The following is a 15,655-nucleotide window of genomic DNA, read 5'->3' on the forward strand; positions in this document are numbered from 1 at the left end:
AATGACATTTCAGGGAAATCCAGCTCATAACTTCGGTGATAGCATGGCGAGAAGGAATTTTGTCCATCTGGAGCTGCAGAGATAACAGTCTTAAAACTCATGTTTTGGAAAGAAAATAGATAAGAATTCCTTGCTTTGCATTACCATAGTACATTTCCTTTACCTGCTCTTATCCTATTATTCTATGTCACTAACATATCACTTGAGTTAGAAAAAGAACCAGCTCATAACTTCGGTGATAGCATGGCGAGAAGGAATTTTGTCCATCTGGAGCTGCAGAGATAACAGTCTTAAAACTCATGTTTTGGAAAGAAAATAGATAAGAATTCCTTGCTTTGCATTACCATAGTACATTTCCTTTACCTGCTCTTATCCTATTATTCTATGTCACTAACATATCACTTGAGTTAGAAAAAGAAGCAAAAAAAAAGAAAGGTTTTTGCAGAGGTATATTGTATAACTACTTGCACCCTAAGAAGAAAATATTATATTAAAAGCTTCTTATTTCCTTTCTTCACTGTACAAAAAAACTGGACAAACTCGAAGATTCCATTTCTGACTTCCTAAAGCTTCTGCATTATCATTCTGTAATTCCATACTAGGGCTTATGTAGACAATCAATTTTAAGCTACGCTCCCCCTCTTTACCTCCCTGAATGGCTAAAGACTCATGGAAAATATTTGCATACTACTCTTCCTGTGTGCAGATTTCTAAATAGGCTAATTTTGAATAGTACCTTTTTTTATTTTTATAAAATACACACTTTCAGCATTTGATAAGCACTGCTTGCCTACATATAGCTACTCAGAAATGTGTTCCATGGCATTTTTAGGTAGACATATGTATTTTGTATTACAAGATAATTCAGAGAACTACTGAATGACACAATTTTGTTTACTATAACAGACTCAGTTAACATTTGTTACTCTTCCTTTCTCTGAAAGCATTCTGAATTATAAACTGAAGCAACAGTTCACACTGATAACATCCTAGCAACTAATATTAAACCAACTTTTCAAGCAGTATAATTCTTTTACTTTGGTTTTACAGCATTAAACCCCCCAAAACTACATAGCCAAAAGCCTTCTGCTCCTACACATACTAGGAGAAATAATGAACAGTGTTTTTAGATCTATTTTGTCATTCATAATTTGAACCTAACCGATTCAAGTCAAACAAACCCACCATCCAAACTTGACAGGGCACAGGGATGTGAACTCCCTTTTTCCAGAAAGAATACCAACATGCTGAAAAAACCCTCACCTGTCCTTTGGTAAAAATTTAACAAAGGTAACTGTGGAAGTCTGAAATTAACACCAATTGGTGTTCGACAGTACAGGTAGGCAGGATTTGAAATTAAGTATAAGCTTTCCCACAATAAAACAGGAGTAACATTGTTCCTATCTTGCCTCACATGGATAAATTGAGAAAGGGAGCAATTAGGCACTGCCAACTGTATGGTCTGAATTTTCTGGAATATCAAAGGACATCACTGCCTTTCTTACCTGGTGCAATTTCTCTTGTACTGCTGGGATCTGTGTGAGCAGCTCTGTCCATTGGGAGTCAATGTGGGACAATCCCGCACGCAATGATGCTGTATCTACTTTCTTAAGCCTGAGGAGCTGGTTCCCAGTACTGAGGACAGAAGATTTCTGTGATGATTTAGCATCCACTTCTTTTGAAAACTCCTGTAAGCAGAATCATTTTACTTGCTTATTGTACTTACAGCTTTATCTCAGAAAGCTAAGAATATCCTTCCTTCCCTTTAAAACATGTAATTTCTGTTTGTGTTTAAAAGCTATACTTCAGACCAAGTGAAAACCAAAATTGTTTTTGGTCATAAAACCATTTCCTGTTTTCAGAATCATCAAGATTTACAATCACTGCATATAGCAAAGGAGTGCTTAATGTGCACATATACCAGTTTTTGAAGGACAGCTTACCTACAGAAGCAGACACTTATTTTTCTTTCACATTCACTGCTTCAGCAATGAGAAAAAGTATAAAACCATCCAATTGCTCAACTCTTTATTTGTAATTGGAAAGAAATAGGTGTCCCAGGTCCACGAATGACTCACCAAAAAGGAGTTCAGGTGGTCTCTGACTGTTTCCAGTTCCTGAGGAACTGTCAAAGACTGCTGGCTCCAAAACTCAAGTCGTTCCTTTGCAGATTGTAACCACTGTGTCAATTCATTCGATTCACTTTGATACCTGTAAAGATGTTTAAAGAAAACTAGAACTTTCATTGCCACTTCTTGCCTCCAATTCAGTAGTCTCTCCTCCATGTGTTATAGCAAGATACTGTATGCTAGATTTAAAAAAATATTTTTTCCCTTAATCAAATTTCAGAAAAACATAATTTAATTTTAAAGACAGGTATGCTATCAGGAAGCTCCTATTTTAGTCACTACACCCACAATTTCTAACACTGCCTTCATTTTGCCCCAGAAAAAACCTGAAGTTTAATAAAGGACTAGTAACTAGGTTACAGTCTGTTTGGGCAAGCTGTACCCCCATCAAACACACATAAACAGATTTTTGATTTACATTAGAAGGCTTAGTCTTCCTAAAGCTTTACCACAAGGCATCTCAGAGCAGAAACTTAACTTTCTTTTAAGAAACCATCAGTGTATCATTTCACATGCCAAGCAACTAAATCAGATCACACAGTAAGACTGTCTCCATATATGCCATGGATATTACAAATAATAGAAAAAGCTTGTACACTTAGAGAATTAATTTCAAAAGTAGCATATGAACATTAGTCAAGGCAGCTAAAAGCTCCCTTCTGTATACACAACAACACAGACCCACAAACGCCCAGAAGTGGCAATGCACCTACCAGAACACGCTGAGGCTACTCATGCTATCTAGGAAAGCACACATCCTTTCCCATCAACTTGTATGCACATGGGACTTCTAAATAAGTCATCTAAATAAGGTATTTTCTGACTTTCTCCCACCAGCTCTTACCTGCTATGTTTTATTACAAATGAGAGAGCACAAAAGCACTTCTGTGGAACAGAAGAGTAGGCAAACTATGACATACATCTCAAAGTACTTTCTTTCTTTTCAATGCTCAATGACTTTATATTGTCCATTACATCAGTATTACCTTGTCCAGTGCTTCAGTATTGTCTCCAGCCTGTGAAGCTCCTTGGTAACTTTGCTGGTGTTATTTAACCAGCGTTCCCCTAGTTGGTTCAGTTGACTTTCAAGGTCTGAGCAGCTAATCGAAAAAAGGAGCCTTTTCCCATCATCTAGCACTTGGTATAATTTAGGTTGGTACTCATTTAGGTTAGATCTAAGATGCTGTAATGACAGGGGAGATGGTTAGATAGCTCTGCAGGTCTCTGTTACCACACTTTATCAACATTTAGTTTCCTTTCATTGCATTTGTAGCATACTCAGTGTCACCACAGCAGATCATATTTTTTCCCTCTGTTCAGCTCTAGAACTCCCCAAGAACCATCACAAAGTTAATCTGTTCAAAATCTGAAAGTGCTGTCACAAAACCAATCACTTCAATAAGTCTATTGACACCTCCTTATGATGAATTCTTCCTTCATGTAGATATTTTACACTTGAAAAGAAACTTCATGGGGGAACATACTTTCAGAGAAAAATTGATTAAAATGACAGAATTTATTCTACCATCTGGTGAAATCTCTACTGCAAGGAAACCTAAAAATGTCTAATATCAAGTTATTAACAGTAGACACTCTTCAGCCCTTTCAATATTTATCTTCAGGTCTCTGAACATCTCACTCTTCTTTTACTGATCCACCCTCCTGCTCTCCATGGCTACAAAACAGAGGATCACCCCATCCATCCAAATCCCTGAACACAGAGGCCAATTTTTATGGCACAAGAAAGCTACAAAGGTACTAAAAAAGGAAAGGCTGTTAATATTGTTACTCAGAATTGAACCTGGAACACAGAAAGATTTCATTTAAATGGTGACTTGTGGATTGGTAAAGAATTTGCTCATATGGGCAAATATGCCTGCCAAACGTCAGTATCATTACACAAATAGTATGAATTTTAAAAACATCTGTATATTTGACTAAGTTTGAGCATAAAATGTAGATGCATTCCCGTTTCTCAGTTTTGCTGAAAGTAATCTGAAGATAAAAGGTACAAAACTAGCAGTCTCATACTGAGTACATAAACTTTCTATCAGTCTTATTTCCTCTTTCACAAAAATAGAACTCTAATAGATTAACAAAGTTTTATATTTATATATGTCTGTACTTACATATAACATATATATGCAAATAAATTCCTAAAGAGTGGCATAAAAAATTCTAAAATAGTCATAAACTCATTATTATAGATTTTTAACCTAAGTGTGGCCATAGGGAGGAAAAAATATTTTTAAAAGTTATTTCAGAACAGAGTACAAGAATCTGGATTTGAATAACCTAATTACTGTAACTGACAAGAGAAACAAAAGAAGAAAACCAACTTAGGGTCAGGACCAACACAAACAATGCCTAGCATTAAACAAAACGAAAATAAAACCCTTACATAATAGATTGCTTCAGACTTCATACCACTGGAAAAATAGAAAGCTGTCTAGTAACAGAACAATATACATAACAAAAGCAGAATAGACACGAAGTCAATTTTCAAGAAAATTTTGGCAGACATTTTTCTGTAAAACAAAACAAGTAAACAGAACATAAAAAGCCTTCAAAACAACCCTACCAAAGTGTCTGGTGTATAAGGAGACAAAGGCAAAAAACTAGACTGAAAAAACAGGATGTGGTAGAAATCCTATAATTAAACTACTAGTTCTTGTTGCATTTGGGGAGGAAAGCAACTTGGAGAGCACAGGTTGTTCAGCCTCATCTTGCACTCTGGAAAGACCATGGAGTACATCCTCTTGGAATCCATTTTCAAGGGCAAAAAGAATCAAAAGTTAGTCAGGAATATTCAAGCTTGGATTCACTAACTTGACAGCCTTTTATGACAAAATGACTGTCTCTGTGGATGAGACTGAGTTCAGTATGGCCTTTGACACCATCTCCCCCAGGATTCTCCCTCTAGGAGTGGAGAAAATACGGGTTGGATAGACAGACCATTATGGGGGTTAAAAATGAGCTGCATTTCCAGTTTCAAATGCTAGTGAGCAAAGACTTGATGCCTGGCTGGCAGACTTCAATGGGCAAAGTACTCCAGAGATAGTTGATATTTTATCCCAAACATCTTCAACATCTTAATGGCATGTATCAATGACAGAGATAGCATTGCCTCAGTAAATTTGTGGATGACAGTAATGTAAGAATGGTTGAGACAAAAAATGGCAGACTTAGTCCAGAGACATTCTGCTAAACTTGAGGCTGAAGACAACAGAAACCTTAGAATGCTCAAGAAGTGCAAATTCTGCACCTTGGGCAGACTAACCCTGTTTCTCAGTACAAGTTAGGAAGCGAATGGCTAGTGTATTTAACCTGGCATCTTTTATATCCAAGACACTGTGGATAAGGAAGGCCACAGCACTGGCCTGTATTAGGACTGTGAACAACCAAAGGAAGCTATTTTATTACCCTCATCTACATGGTTCTGATGAGGCCACATCTAATTGTGCTCTGAGTCCATCTCCCACTGAGCTGAGGAAGAAGGAAGTAGTCAGGGTCTGTTGTACAGCTATTTATTTGGGGACATGTCCTTTACAAAGAGACTGAAGGGAAGTGTGCTTGTTTTAGACTGCCAAATAGGAGGCTAAGGGCCAGTCTAACAAAGGCCAACAACTATTTGGAGGAGAATTGAAAAGCTGATAGAGATAAGTGCTCCTCAGTAGTGCCACATAATATAAAAAGGACAATGGTGACAAGCTGAAAGTTGAAGGTACAGGCTGGGCATTACAGAAAATCGTTTCAGTAGGTGGTGCTGCAGAACTGCAATTCGTCCCCTGCTCACATGTGGGATCTTCATCTTCAGAGGTTTCCAAAGCTGTTGCTGCTGATCCAGTCCATGACAACTGCACTGCTTCAAGTGGGAGGCTGGACCAAAAGAGCTTCAGAGTCATCCAACTTTTCTGTAGAGAATGTCTAAAATGCACCAACCTGAAAAAGTGTAATCCGGTCTGTAAGCCTGTCCTCTGTTTCCTCCACCAAACCAACAGTAGGGATGTTTCCTTCAACAGACTCCAATTGTCTGGTAAGTTCCTGGCAATCTTCATTCAAATGCATCCATGTCTACAAGCACAAATTATCCATGTATATGGTGAATGGGTATGTAGAATTCTTTTACTTGCTTTTTTGAACTGAAATCATATAGATGCATGGTTGTGAAACTACAGAAATAACAGCACCGATATCCAGTGAACCTATAATAAGACACCATCTCTGTGCCATGCTCCACTTTTGGTTATAACACATGGATAAAACTGTCATGTTCTCCTTATTAGCTGAAGCTAATCAGATCTTTAAACTTAGAGGAACACAACTTGTGTCACGTGAAGGTCACAACAGTTAAATAGCAAAGATTACATCAGTGCCTTGTGCACATGAGACAAGGGACTGATGTCCATCAGTTCTGTCCAAGCACCAGAAATCAACATTATAGAATATCCTGGTGGTTGATCACAATGGCAGTACAGAAAAGACCACAGAAATTCTCACCTCTAGAATGTATTCCAGCTCCACACCTCGTTTATGAGCCAGCTTTAAAACAGCTGAAGCTTGTGTCATTAGCTCTGAATGCGACTGAGTTTCCTTCAAGGGGGCAAAGCTACTCATCTTTCTAAAAAGAGTTTCTGTCAGCATCATGTGAGACTCCAATCCTTGAAAATATTCCTGAAAAATTTGGGGGTGAAGGAGAAAGTAAAGGGAGTATAGAAAAGAGAAAGTGTGATTGTGTGATTGTGACTCAATTCATTATCACCATTATAAGACATGAGCAGTACAATCAAGTATCTGTAGATATAGACTTAGGTAAATTTTTCACTTCACATTTCAGGAAGTCCAATGCACAATTTGAAGAGGACAATGGTCTTTTCAAAGAAAGAAGTCAGTCATTCTTTCCATGCAAATTCCATCTTGACTCTCATTCCATAAACAAAAATTGCTTAAATCAGATAAACATCCCCCAAAAATTCCACCAAATAAAAACATGTGGAAAATCCTTGTTATATTTGTGGGTGCTATTAGCAAAAGTAAATTTCTGTTGAAAATAAATGGAGTGGTGAATGAAATTGCCATGTGGCATGACAAGACAACACTAGGAACTTGTTATTAGGATAAAGAAGAAAATGCAATCTACCAGGGTTCACCTTCAACAAAGGATTTGAAACTTGGTCAGAACAGTTCATTGCCTCCAATTTAAAATGCAGTCCAGCCCACCAATCTGAAAAGCGCCTGAATCTTTAGGAACAAAAGGTCAGCAATTTGCTCTGTACATGTGTCCTCTTTTTGGCTGGGATAGAATTAATTTTCTTCTAATAGCTGGTGCAGTGCTGTGTTTTGGATTTACTATCAGAATAATGTTGATGTCACACCAATGCTCTGGTTGTTGCTGAGTAGTGCTTACCATAAGTCAAAGACTTTTCAGCTTCCCATGCTCTGTCAGTGAGGAGGTGCAAGAGAGGTTGGGAGGGAGCATGGCCAGAACAATAGACCTGAACTAGCCAAAGTGATATTCCATACCACAGAACATCATGCTCAGTGTATAAACTTTGGGGAGCTGTCTGGGAACTGCTGATAGCTGTCCGGGGACAGGATGGGTACCAGACAGGAGGTGGTGAACAACTGCATTGTGCAACACTCACTTATTTCTCTTGTATTTATTTCTCTCTCTCTCCTTTCCATCACAATTGTATTTACTATTTCTAGTAGCAGTAATAGTAGTAGTAGTAGTGTTACTAGTATTTGTATTACATTTTATCTTGTTTCAATTATTAAACTGTTCTTATCTCAACCCACAAGATTTGCCTTTTCTTTACGATTCTCCTTCTCCCCAGGGAAGGATGGGGGAAGCAAAGAAGCAGCTGCGTGGTGCTTAGTTGCCAGCTGGGGTTAAATCATGGAAATAAGCTTACAGTCATGATTAGTCCTGAAATATGTCCCAGTTTCTCACCTTATGTTTGTCAAGCAGTGATTGAACCTCTTCCTTAGAAGAAACAATCATCTTCTGGTCACCAGCCATCTTTTCTTGGCCTGTTTCTACCAAGTCAGCCAGGTCCTGCAGAGCCCGCTCATACTGCCTCTTAAGAGCCATATTTTGATTCAGATCACTCCTTCTGGATCCAATGATCATCATCAGCTCATCATACTTATCCTTGGGGGCAGAGGACAGCAATGGTGATTCTTATTTCACACCTTACATGTATTCCTAGAAAAAAATCTTACTGCCCCTGTACTCTGTGAATACTAGCAGAATAAAATCTATTTCCAGCTCAAAAAGAGTGTGCAGATACACTGACTTCATGGACAAATTAACAACTCACCATTTAAAGAGAGGAGAAATAAGCAAAACTGCAACTCTTTCAAGTGCATGCATTCAGGAACAAATTAGCAGAAACCTAAAGACTTAATAAAAGTAGCAAGGGAGTAGGGTGATCGGGCTTCAGCCATCAAAAACCAGCGACTACTGTGCTCTGCAGATGCTGTTTATGTTTCACTTTCTATAATGCAGAGGTTTGGATGGACACCATCACGGATACAGACTACAAGCATCTCAGAGTTGTCCTGTTTCATTCTCCTGAATGAATACATACAACTTACTGTAAAAACCAAACCTGACCTAAAATAGCAATATACTTTATATGGAACAGTAAAGTGTAGAAAAAGTGTGGTGTGTATTTCACAGTGTCCTCATGCTGCCAAATTACAAAACAGGCCAAAACAACAAATCTCATTAGTTTCCATGTGTTATTACTCATTTTGTATGCCTCAACCATAAGAGTGAGAACAACCTACAGGTGCTTTTCTTTACCTCAACAGGATTATTTTCTTGTTTTGGTTTTGAGAATTGCATTCTCAGAACACAGGTATGACTGTGAGGATAACCCCATACTTTTGATCAAAGCAAGACATTCAGAAGTTAATAAACCAAAATATCTTTATGATCATCCAGTGCTTACAACAAAGCGACCACCCTCAGATTGCAGCTGGCTGTCCTAGCTTTAAACAGAAAATTATGAGAAGCATATCTGTCCAAAAAACAAAAGGAAGGCATTTTCTAAAAACTGAAATGAAGGGAAGGGGGCACATAACATCAATGAGACATAATCCAGCAGAACAAATCCCCCACAAAACAGCAAACAGCAGGAGGCGGTAAAACCAGAAGGATAAAGAACGGGACAAAAGATATATTTTGCACAAATACTTTCTCATTAATTTCTAATTGATATCACTGTCTTGCTGGCTTAGTAAATTTATGGTTCAGTTTCAGCTGTTTTATTTGCTTCCAATTTATGATTATGACACTGTGAATAGTATCAGCCATAAACCATCACCTTGATCTTTCCTTAAGCATTCCACTGCATCAGTACCAAACTGCTCACAAAGGAGTTTCAACAGATTTATAGATGTTCTGGATCAATTGCCCCACATGTATCTACATGAGAGGTGTTCTAGTAACAGCAGAACATTTCCAGCTTCAGACTGCACTTAGCTCTCAGCTCTCTATCCTCTTTCATCCCCCTCCTTTTTTTTCACGACAGATGTAAGACAGAACTAAACCCCATATCATGAGACACTGGTGAGAACAGGGATGAACCTTCAGCAGGCTTAACTTTATCTGCTTGAAAAGGGAGCCAACAAGAGCTGAAAGAAAACATGTTTTTACAATTAATGCTGCTAATAACGGAGATGGAAGATCTGAAGAGGGAAAAACACTAGGCGAATCAGAGAGAAAAGAATCATTTATACACACTGAAATGCTTTTAAATACCTTTTCCTAAACTGCCTTATGGACAATTAAAAGAAGCATTCTTTTGATACCACCAGACAGGTCTATAATGGAGCATATGAACCATACCTGGATCTTAGACAATTCTTGTACAGAAGGTTGGTCAATTTGTAGCTTGTCTGTACGCTTCTTTAATTCATTGATTCCAGCATCTAGTTCTTTCAAACCTTCTTCTGCCTGCAGTATGACCTGTATTAGAAAATGACATTGCTTAGTTTGAAGTTTTAACAAGAGCAGCGTAGCTACCATATGCTAATATTCTTTTTTGCTTGAATTAATTAAGTCCTTCAATGTGCTGAAATTTTAAAGGATACTATAAAGAACATAAAGTCCTTCAAAATATGACTGTCAGGTATACAAAGTTGAGTATTTCTGTTTAGCTGAAGGATAAGTCTCCTCCACTCAGTCACCTGCAGGCACCAAACATTGGCACCTCTTGAGTAACAAGAAACACCTTTGAAAGGTAGCCCTTAGCATACTTCATTTTCCCACTTTCAAAACAGAAACAAGAAAACAGGATATACTTTTTCTTACAAATAATTAATTATTCATCGAGCCATAAATTAAAGCTAATTATTGCCTTAAATCAAAATGAGTAACATTCAAGATATTACTATAAACCAGTGCAAAAGAAAGTGCCTTTTCTTTTTAATAAAGTTAAATAGTAAATCAGTTCAGCAAAACTTTGGATTTGTTTTGTTTATTGAAGTTGTCTTTACTTCAAATACTGCCCAGTGTATGCATAATTAGGTACTAGGTCAGCTGGGGCGATAAGAATGGCAGTTTTCGTAGGGTTTTTTTAGTGTGTTTTTTTGTTTGTTTATTTATAAATGTGCAGTACAGTCTTGGAAATATTCATTTTCACATACTTCATGTGAACACATATGTTCGCTCAGAAAAAGCAACTGTTCTATTGAAACCATATATACTCTGGATAGAAGCTTTACCTCTTCCCCTCTTGCCAAGTAATAGATGTGGCAATACCTGCATTTGTTCTGTTTCTGGTCTATCAGCTGCCTCTGCTAGTTTCTGTAGAACTAAGTACTTGTTATCAGCCACCGATGTAAACAGGACCTTCAGATCATTCTACAGGAGCAACAGCAACAACAAATTAGAGCCAATCACAGCACAAAATAACTGAAAAATATTTGATGTTTCAAAAATTTAAAGCATTACAACATTACAAGGTCAGCACTACAGCACTAAACCTATTCCATATCAGTAGCATCTTAATTAGCCAATAGAAAACATTTAACATTGCTGAAAATCCACAACTAGATATATATGAGCTAAAAGCTAAACCAACTCATATTCAAACACATCCCATGAACACAATTCTGCTTTTGCTTTCCAATTAGATAATTAATTACTAATGGTCACCAGCTTCATTTAACAAAAACATGTTATTCTTGTGCAGCTTATTCAACCACATATGCTTGTATACAAGTTAGGTTTTAGTTTTTAAGGCAAACTTTCAAATTACAAACTTTAGCAAATCTATCAAATAACTAAATCTGGCTCCCACAAATTCCAGGGCTTACTGCATGTTACAACTTTTAGAAAACCTTATCAGACTAGACACGTAAATACTACTTAACAATTTTGCCAAGATACAATTAATTATTTTTTCTGTGCATTCACCCCAACAGAAAATTATCAGCACATTTTTCTAAGACTTTCAGCATATAAGAGGTGCATTACAGATTTTTATTTTATTTACATACAGTAATTACTTTAAATACTAAATAACCCTAAGAATAATGTACCAGATTCTAATCAACTTTGCTTTCTTCAGCAAAGGAGGATTTTCATTGAAAAAATGTTGACTCCAAAGGAAAGGTTATGGAGTGTGGGAAGATATCTGCTCATAACAACCTATGAAATAATGATCCTAATGTAAAGACACTAGAAATCTGCTTTCCTTTTTTCTTTTTTTGGCAATTTATGGCTTTTAAAATTTAAACTAAAGCATATTATTTGTATAATAATAACAATAACAATAGGAGAAAAGATAGAGACCAAGTAAGATCAAAAACCATTTCTGAACTCTGAAAAGTTTTCTAAAAGTTAACATTTCCCCACTTATCTTTATTTTTTCAGCTGTGCTCAACACATACTTCCTTTTATGTAATGCCAACAGGGTGAGACAGCATGGAATGAGTAGTCACTTTACAATAATTGCATAAGTTGCAGAAGACTTCTAGCAGAATTTAAATTTTGAATAATGATTTGGGTGCCAAGTTTTGCACAGCCTGAGAAGTAGTTTGATTTTTCAATAAAAACATGTGACAGCCTTGTTCTTTCAATTCGGTACCCAAAATTCTCATTGCTATGAGAATCACAGCTTTTATAACCCCATTTGACAGGTACCTCTGTTAATTCCATTACAAGGGCCTCATACCTTGAACATGACTATTTGCTGGAGCTGTCCTTTCATCTGATAGCATCTCTGATTGACTACTGACTCCAGTAAGTTCAGTCTTCTCAGGAGACAATCCAAAGTGTCTTCTATAATAGCCCTATTATCGCTATTGTCAGGGAATATCTGAGCAAATAAATTCTTGTTCTTATCCAATTCTTCAGTTATGTCTTTGATTTCTTTGGCAAGAGCCTAATTTTGTAGAAAACAGGCAAAAGTGACAATCAGACATTTTGGAAAGCATGCAAACATATTGCCATTGCCAGTTTTGCAGTGACGCAGTGACTTTTTTTATATTGTTAGTATGCACACACTAGAGAAAGTTATACAGCTACAGTAATCTCGGATAGTAAAAAGACTCCAGACCACTCCAAAGAAAACAAGTGCTCGAACAAAATTATGTAGAATCATAGAAACATTTGGGTTGATTCAAGGTGGTGTAGTCCAATCCCACTGAAGCAAACAGTGGCATCTGGAACTAGATCAGGATGCTCAGAGCCCTTTTCAGCCTGACCTTGAATATTTCCAGGGACGGGGCATTTTCACCACCTCCAGGAAACCTGTTCCAGCATTACAGCACACTTACTGTGAAAAATTTCTTTCTTGTATCTAGTCTGAATCTATTCTCTTTTAGTTTAAAATGGCTATGCCTTGTCTTATAGTTTCTCTCTCTCCCACCACCACTCTATTCATCCCCGCACTAATGTTGATGAATTTGCAACTGCTGCTATATCCCAGAGCATTCCTCCCTCTTTGTCACTTTGTTTCAATTTCAACGATGTGGTGTTTGCCAATACTTAGCAAAGAAGATAAACAGAAGAAAGAATCTATGTTTTATTCTCTTTTGACCAGGCAGAGTCAGGTGCTGCTTTCTGCAAGATTCTCTACATGGTCAATAAAGTTAACTTTATCAGTAGCAGAACACTATGATTACATAGAGGCAGCCATTACATAGAGGTTATGACAGCAACATGCCACTTATCCAGGATTCTAATATATTCTTTCTAAACACTACATAAAATGCACACTTACGGGCAATTTAAAATAAGTCCTATTCACTGCTTCCTTACCTCTTGCTTGCAGAGGTATGCTTCTGTTTCTTCCTCTGGCGACAGAGCTGTAGCAACAAAAACCTGCTCTTCCACACCATCTAGCCACATGGATGTGGCTGTGACACCATCATACAGCTTCTGTTCAAGGCGCAGGGTCTCCTCCACCCGTCCAGCCTGGGCAAAAGGAACCAGAACAGAGGCACAAGACATTCATTCTAACTTCCAGTATTTGGGAAAGGCCTGGATTTCCAGGTGGTAGCTAGAGGTGTTTTCACTGTAAATGTGGTTTTGACAGAGGACAGGTGTAAAGACAATTACAAATTACCTCAGATGAGACATCTTCAAAGGCCTGATTCAAGTTAACCAAAATTGGTGACACTGAGGATTTATCTTCATCCTGTCTCTCCTCTTTATACAAAGGTATTCCAGGTATCAGTCTGTTTGGTCTGCTATAAAGCTGCTGAGAGAGAAGTGCTAATTAGGATGCTACTACCATATATAGGGCACAAAATTCAGCTGTACAGATGGTCTGCTGACTGAGGCTATCACAACCCAGTGCTCACGGTCCTCCCACAACTGTTCTGTGTCATGAATGTCTTGGATTAAAGATTGCTCAACAGGAGATTCACTAGACGTGCAGGATAAATACTTGTGGCCAGAATTAAAAATTACTAGGTTTTACCAAAAACAAAATTAATTACCATTGAATTAATACAAGATATTTAGAACTTTAAAAGCTGATTAATGAAGTTTTATGCAAAGAATAGTGGGTCTGGATCTATTAACAATAAAATGGAAGATGTATGTTAATATAGATCTTGGATAGTCCCCAGTTTAGTTGCTTAATCCCTGATTCTTTCAGTAAAAATTCTGTGGCTGAAATTCCTGCCCACTAAGATCAAGAATTGAATGTAACCAGTAAATTGTAACTGAAAACCAACAGTTTTTTCCTCTAAGCTGCTGCCAGAGTACTGATCAATTTCACAGGGATGATTTGCTACAGAATTATCCTGTTAGGTAAGTAGATAAAAATTTTGTCTGAGCTCTTTCTTTCTTTCTCATTCATTAACCTGAATGCTAGTGCAATTCAAATCACTTTGAACATGAGCAGGGCTAGTGCCAATATTTAATAATTTTTAAATCTGTCACAAAAATAAATTGCTCCATATTCTTTGCATTAACTACATCACCTTAATGCATCTGCTATTCACATATTGTACCTCTTGTTGTGACAATTGTTTTCATAGGAAAAATGAAAAGAGAAATTAAAAATAGCTACCAGCTGTTCTTTTTCCAAAGCTTTCTGGAGCAGCCTTTGCTTGGTACTGAATTCCTGGTTCAGGCTTTCCCACTTCCTCTTCATCTGTTCTTCAGATGATGGCTCCTCACCTTCTAAGACTAATTCCTCAGAGAGTGTATCAGGCTTCTCACTGAATTGGGAGGTGCATAAAGGTTTAACTAACACAAAAGTGATAACTGTTTAAAGTGTTTTATTTCCTCTTTCCATTGGGAAAATCTACAATTAAATTAAATGCAGCATTCTAAACTTGAGTTTGGTTTTTTTCAGATAGTAAGACAAAGGCTGGTTTGAACAGCAAGTTCTTGCCTGATGGAATAAAGTATACTTTCTAAGAAACTGTTTAGAGTTGGAAGTACCCATACTAACTAAAAAAATGAATACAGACTCCTTCCTCACCTCCTTTCTCAAGATCCTAGATATACCATGATATTTTGCTGCAGGACAAGCATACAAATTTAGCTTTGGTAAACAGTGAATCAAATTCAACATTTTCTCTTTGAATTTTTTGTTTGTTTCTATAGTATACCATCACATGACAGAAGGAAGCCTCAAACAGAAGAAGTCTGGTTAAGTACTTTCTGGCATCACATTTAAAAAAACCACATTTAACTCATAAATATACTGAGGAAATGAACTTACTGAGTACAGTTTACATTCCCTGTGCATAAAACTCTTTCTGCTGTTTTATGAACTACCTTCATGTTCTAGACTTTGTTATGCTGGGGAGCCATAAAGATTCTGCTTACTACTGCTGAGATATATCAAGGAATATTTAAGATTTAATTTTGTAATAGGTATGTATTATTTTATAGGTCATTTACTTGTAAATCTATATAATATTTATACAATATTTATTACTATATTTAATTATGTATTAACGTAGCAGCTGATAATATTATGATGTAGTTAATATATAATTAATGCAACATTATATAGTAATATATATTTCATGATATATTTATTTTA

The 15,655-nt window shown here is 36.9% G+C and overlaps 1 protein-coding gene across 1 annotated transcript in view; it reads right to left on the reverse strand.

Annotated features, from left to right (window-relative positions):
• SYNE1 (spectrin repeat containing, nuclear envelope 1) overlaps positions 1 to 14,819 on the reverse strand; it is a gene marked incomplete at its 5' end in the record, with an annotated part of 80,752 nt that extends 65,933 nt beyond the window's left edge. The window contains 13 exon segments of the mRNA XM_009084237.1: positions 1 to 10; positions 12 to 73; positions 1,506 to 1,688; positions 2,079 to 2,211; positions 3,116 to 3,312; positions 6,072 to 6,203; positions 6,630 to 6,803; positions 8,083 to 8,283; positions 9,988 to 10,107; positions 10,903 to 11,004; positions 12,320 to 12,529; positions 13,408 to 13,563; positions 14,669 to 14,819. The exon segment at positions 1 to 10 is cut by the window's left edge and continues 84 nt beyond it. Of these exon segments, the coding sequence (XP_009082485.1) occupies positions 1 to 10; positions 12 to 73; positions 1,506 to 1,688; positions 2,079 to 2,211; positions 3,116 to 3,312; positions 6,072 to 6,203; positions 6,630 to 6,803; positions 8,083 to 8,283; positions 9,988 to 10,107; positions 10,903 to 11,004; positions 12,320 to 12,529; positions 13,408 to 13,563; positions 14,669 to 14,819 (1,831 nt within the window).
• Between the last annotated feature and the right edge of the window lie 836 nt (positions 14,820 to 15,655).

Source organism: Acanthisitta chloris, unplaced genomic scaffold (genome assembly GCF_000695815.1).
Source record: "Acanthisitta chloris isolate BGI_N310 unplaced genomic scaffold, ASM69581v1 scaffold1081, whole genome shotgun sequence".
NCBI classification, from domain to species: Eukaryota; Metazoa; Chordata; class Aves; order Passeriformes; family Acanthisittidae; genus Acanthisitta; species Acanthisitta chloris.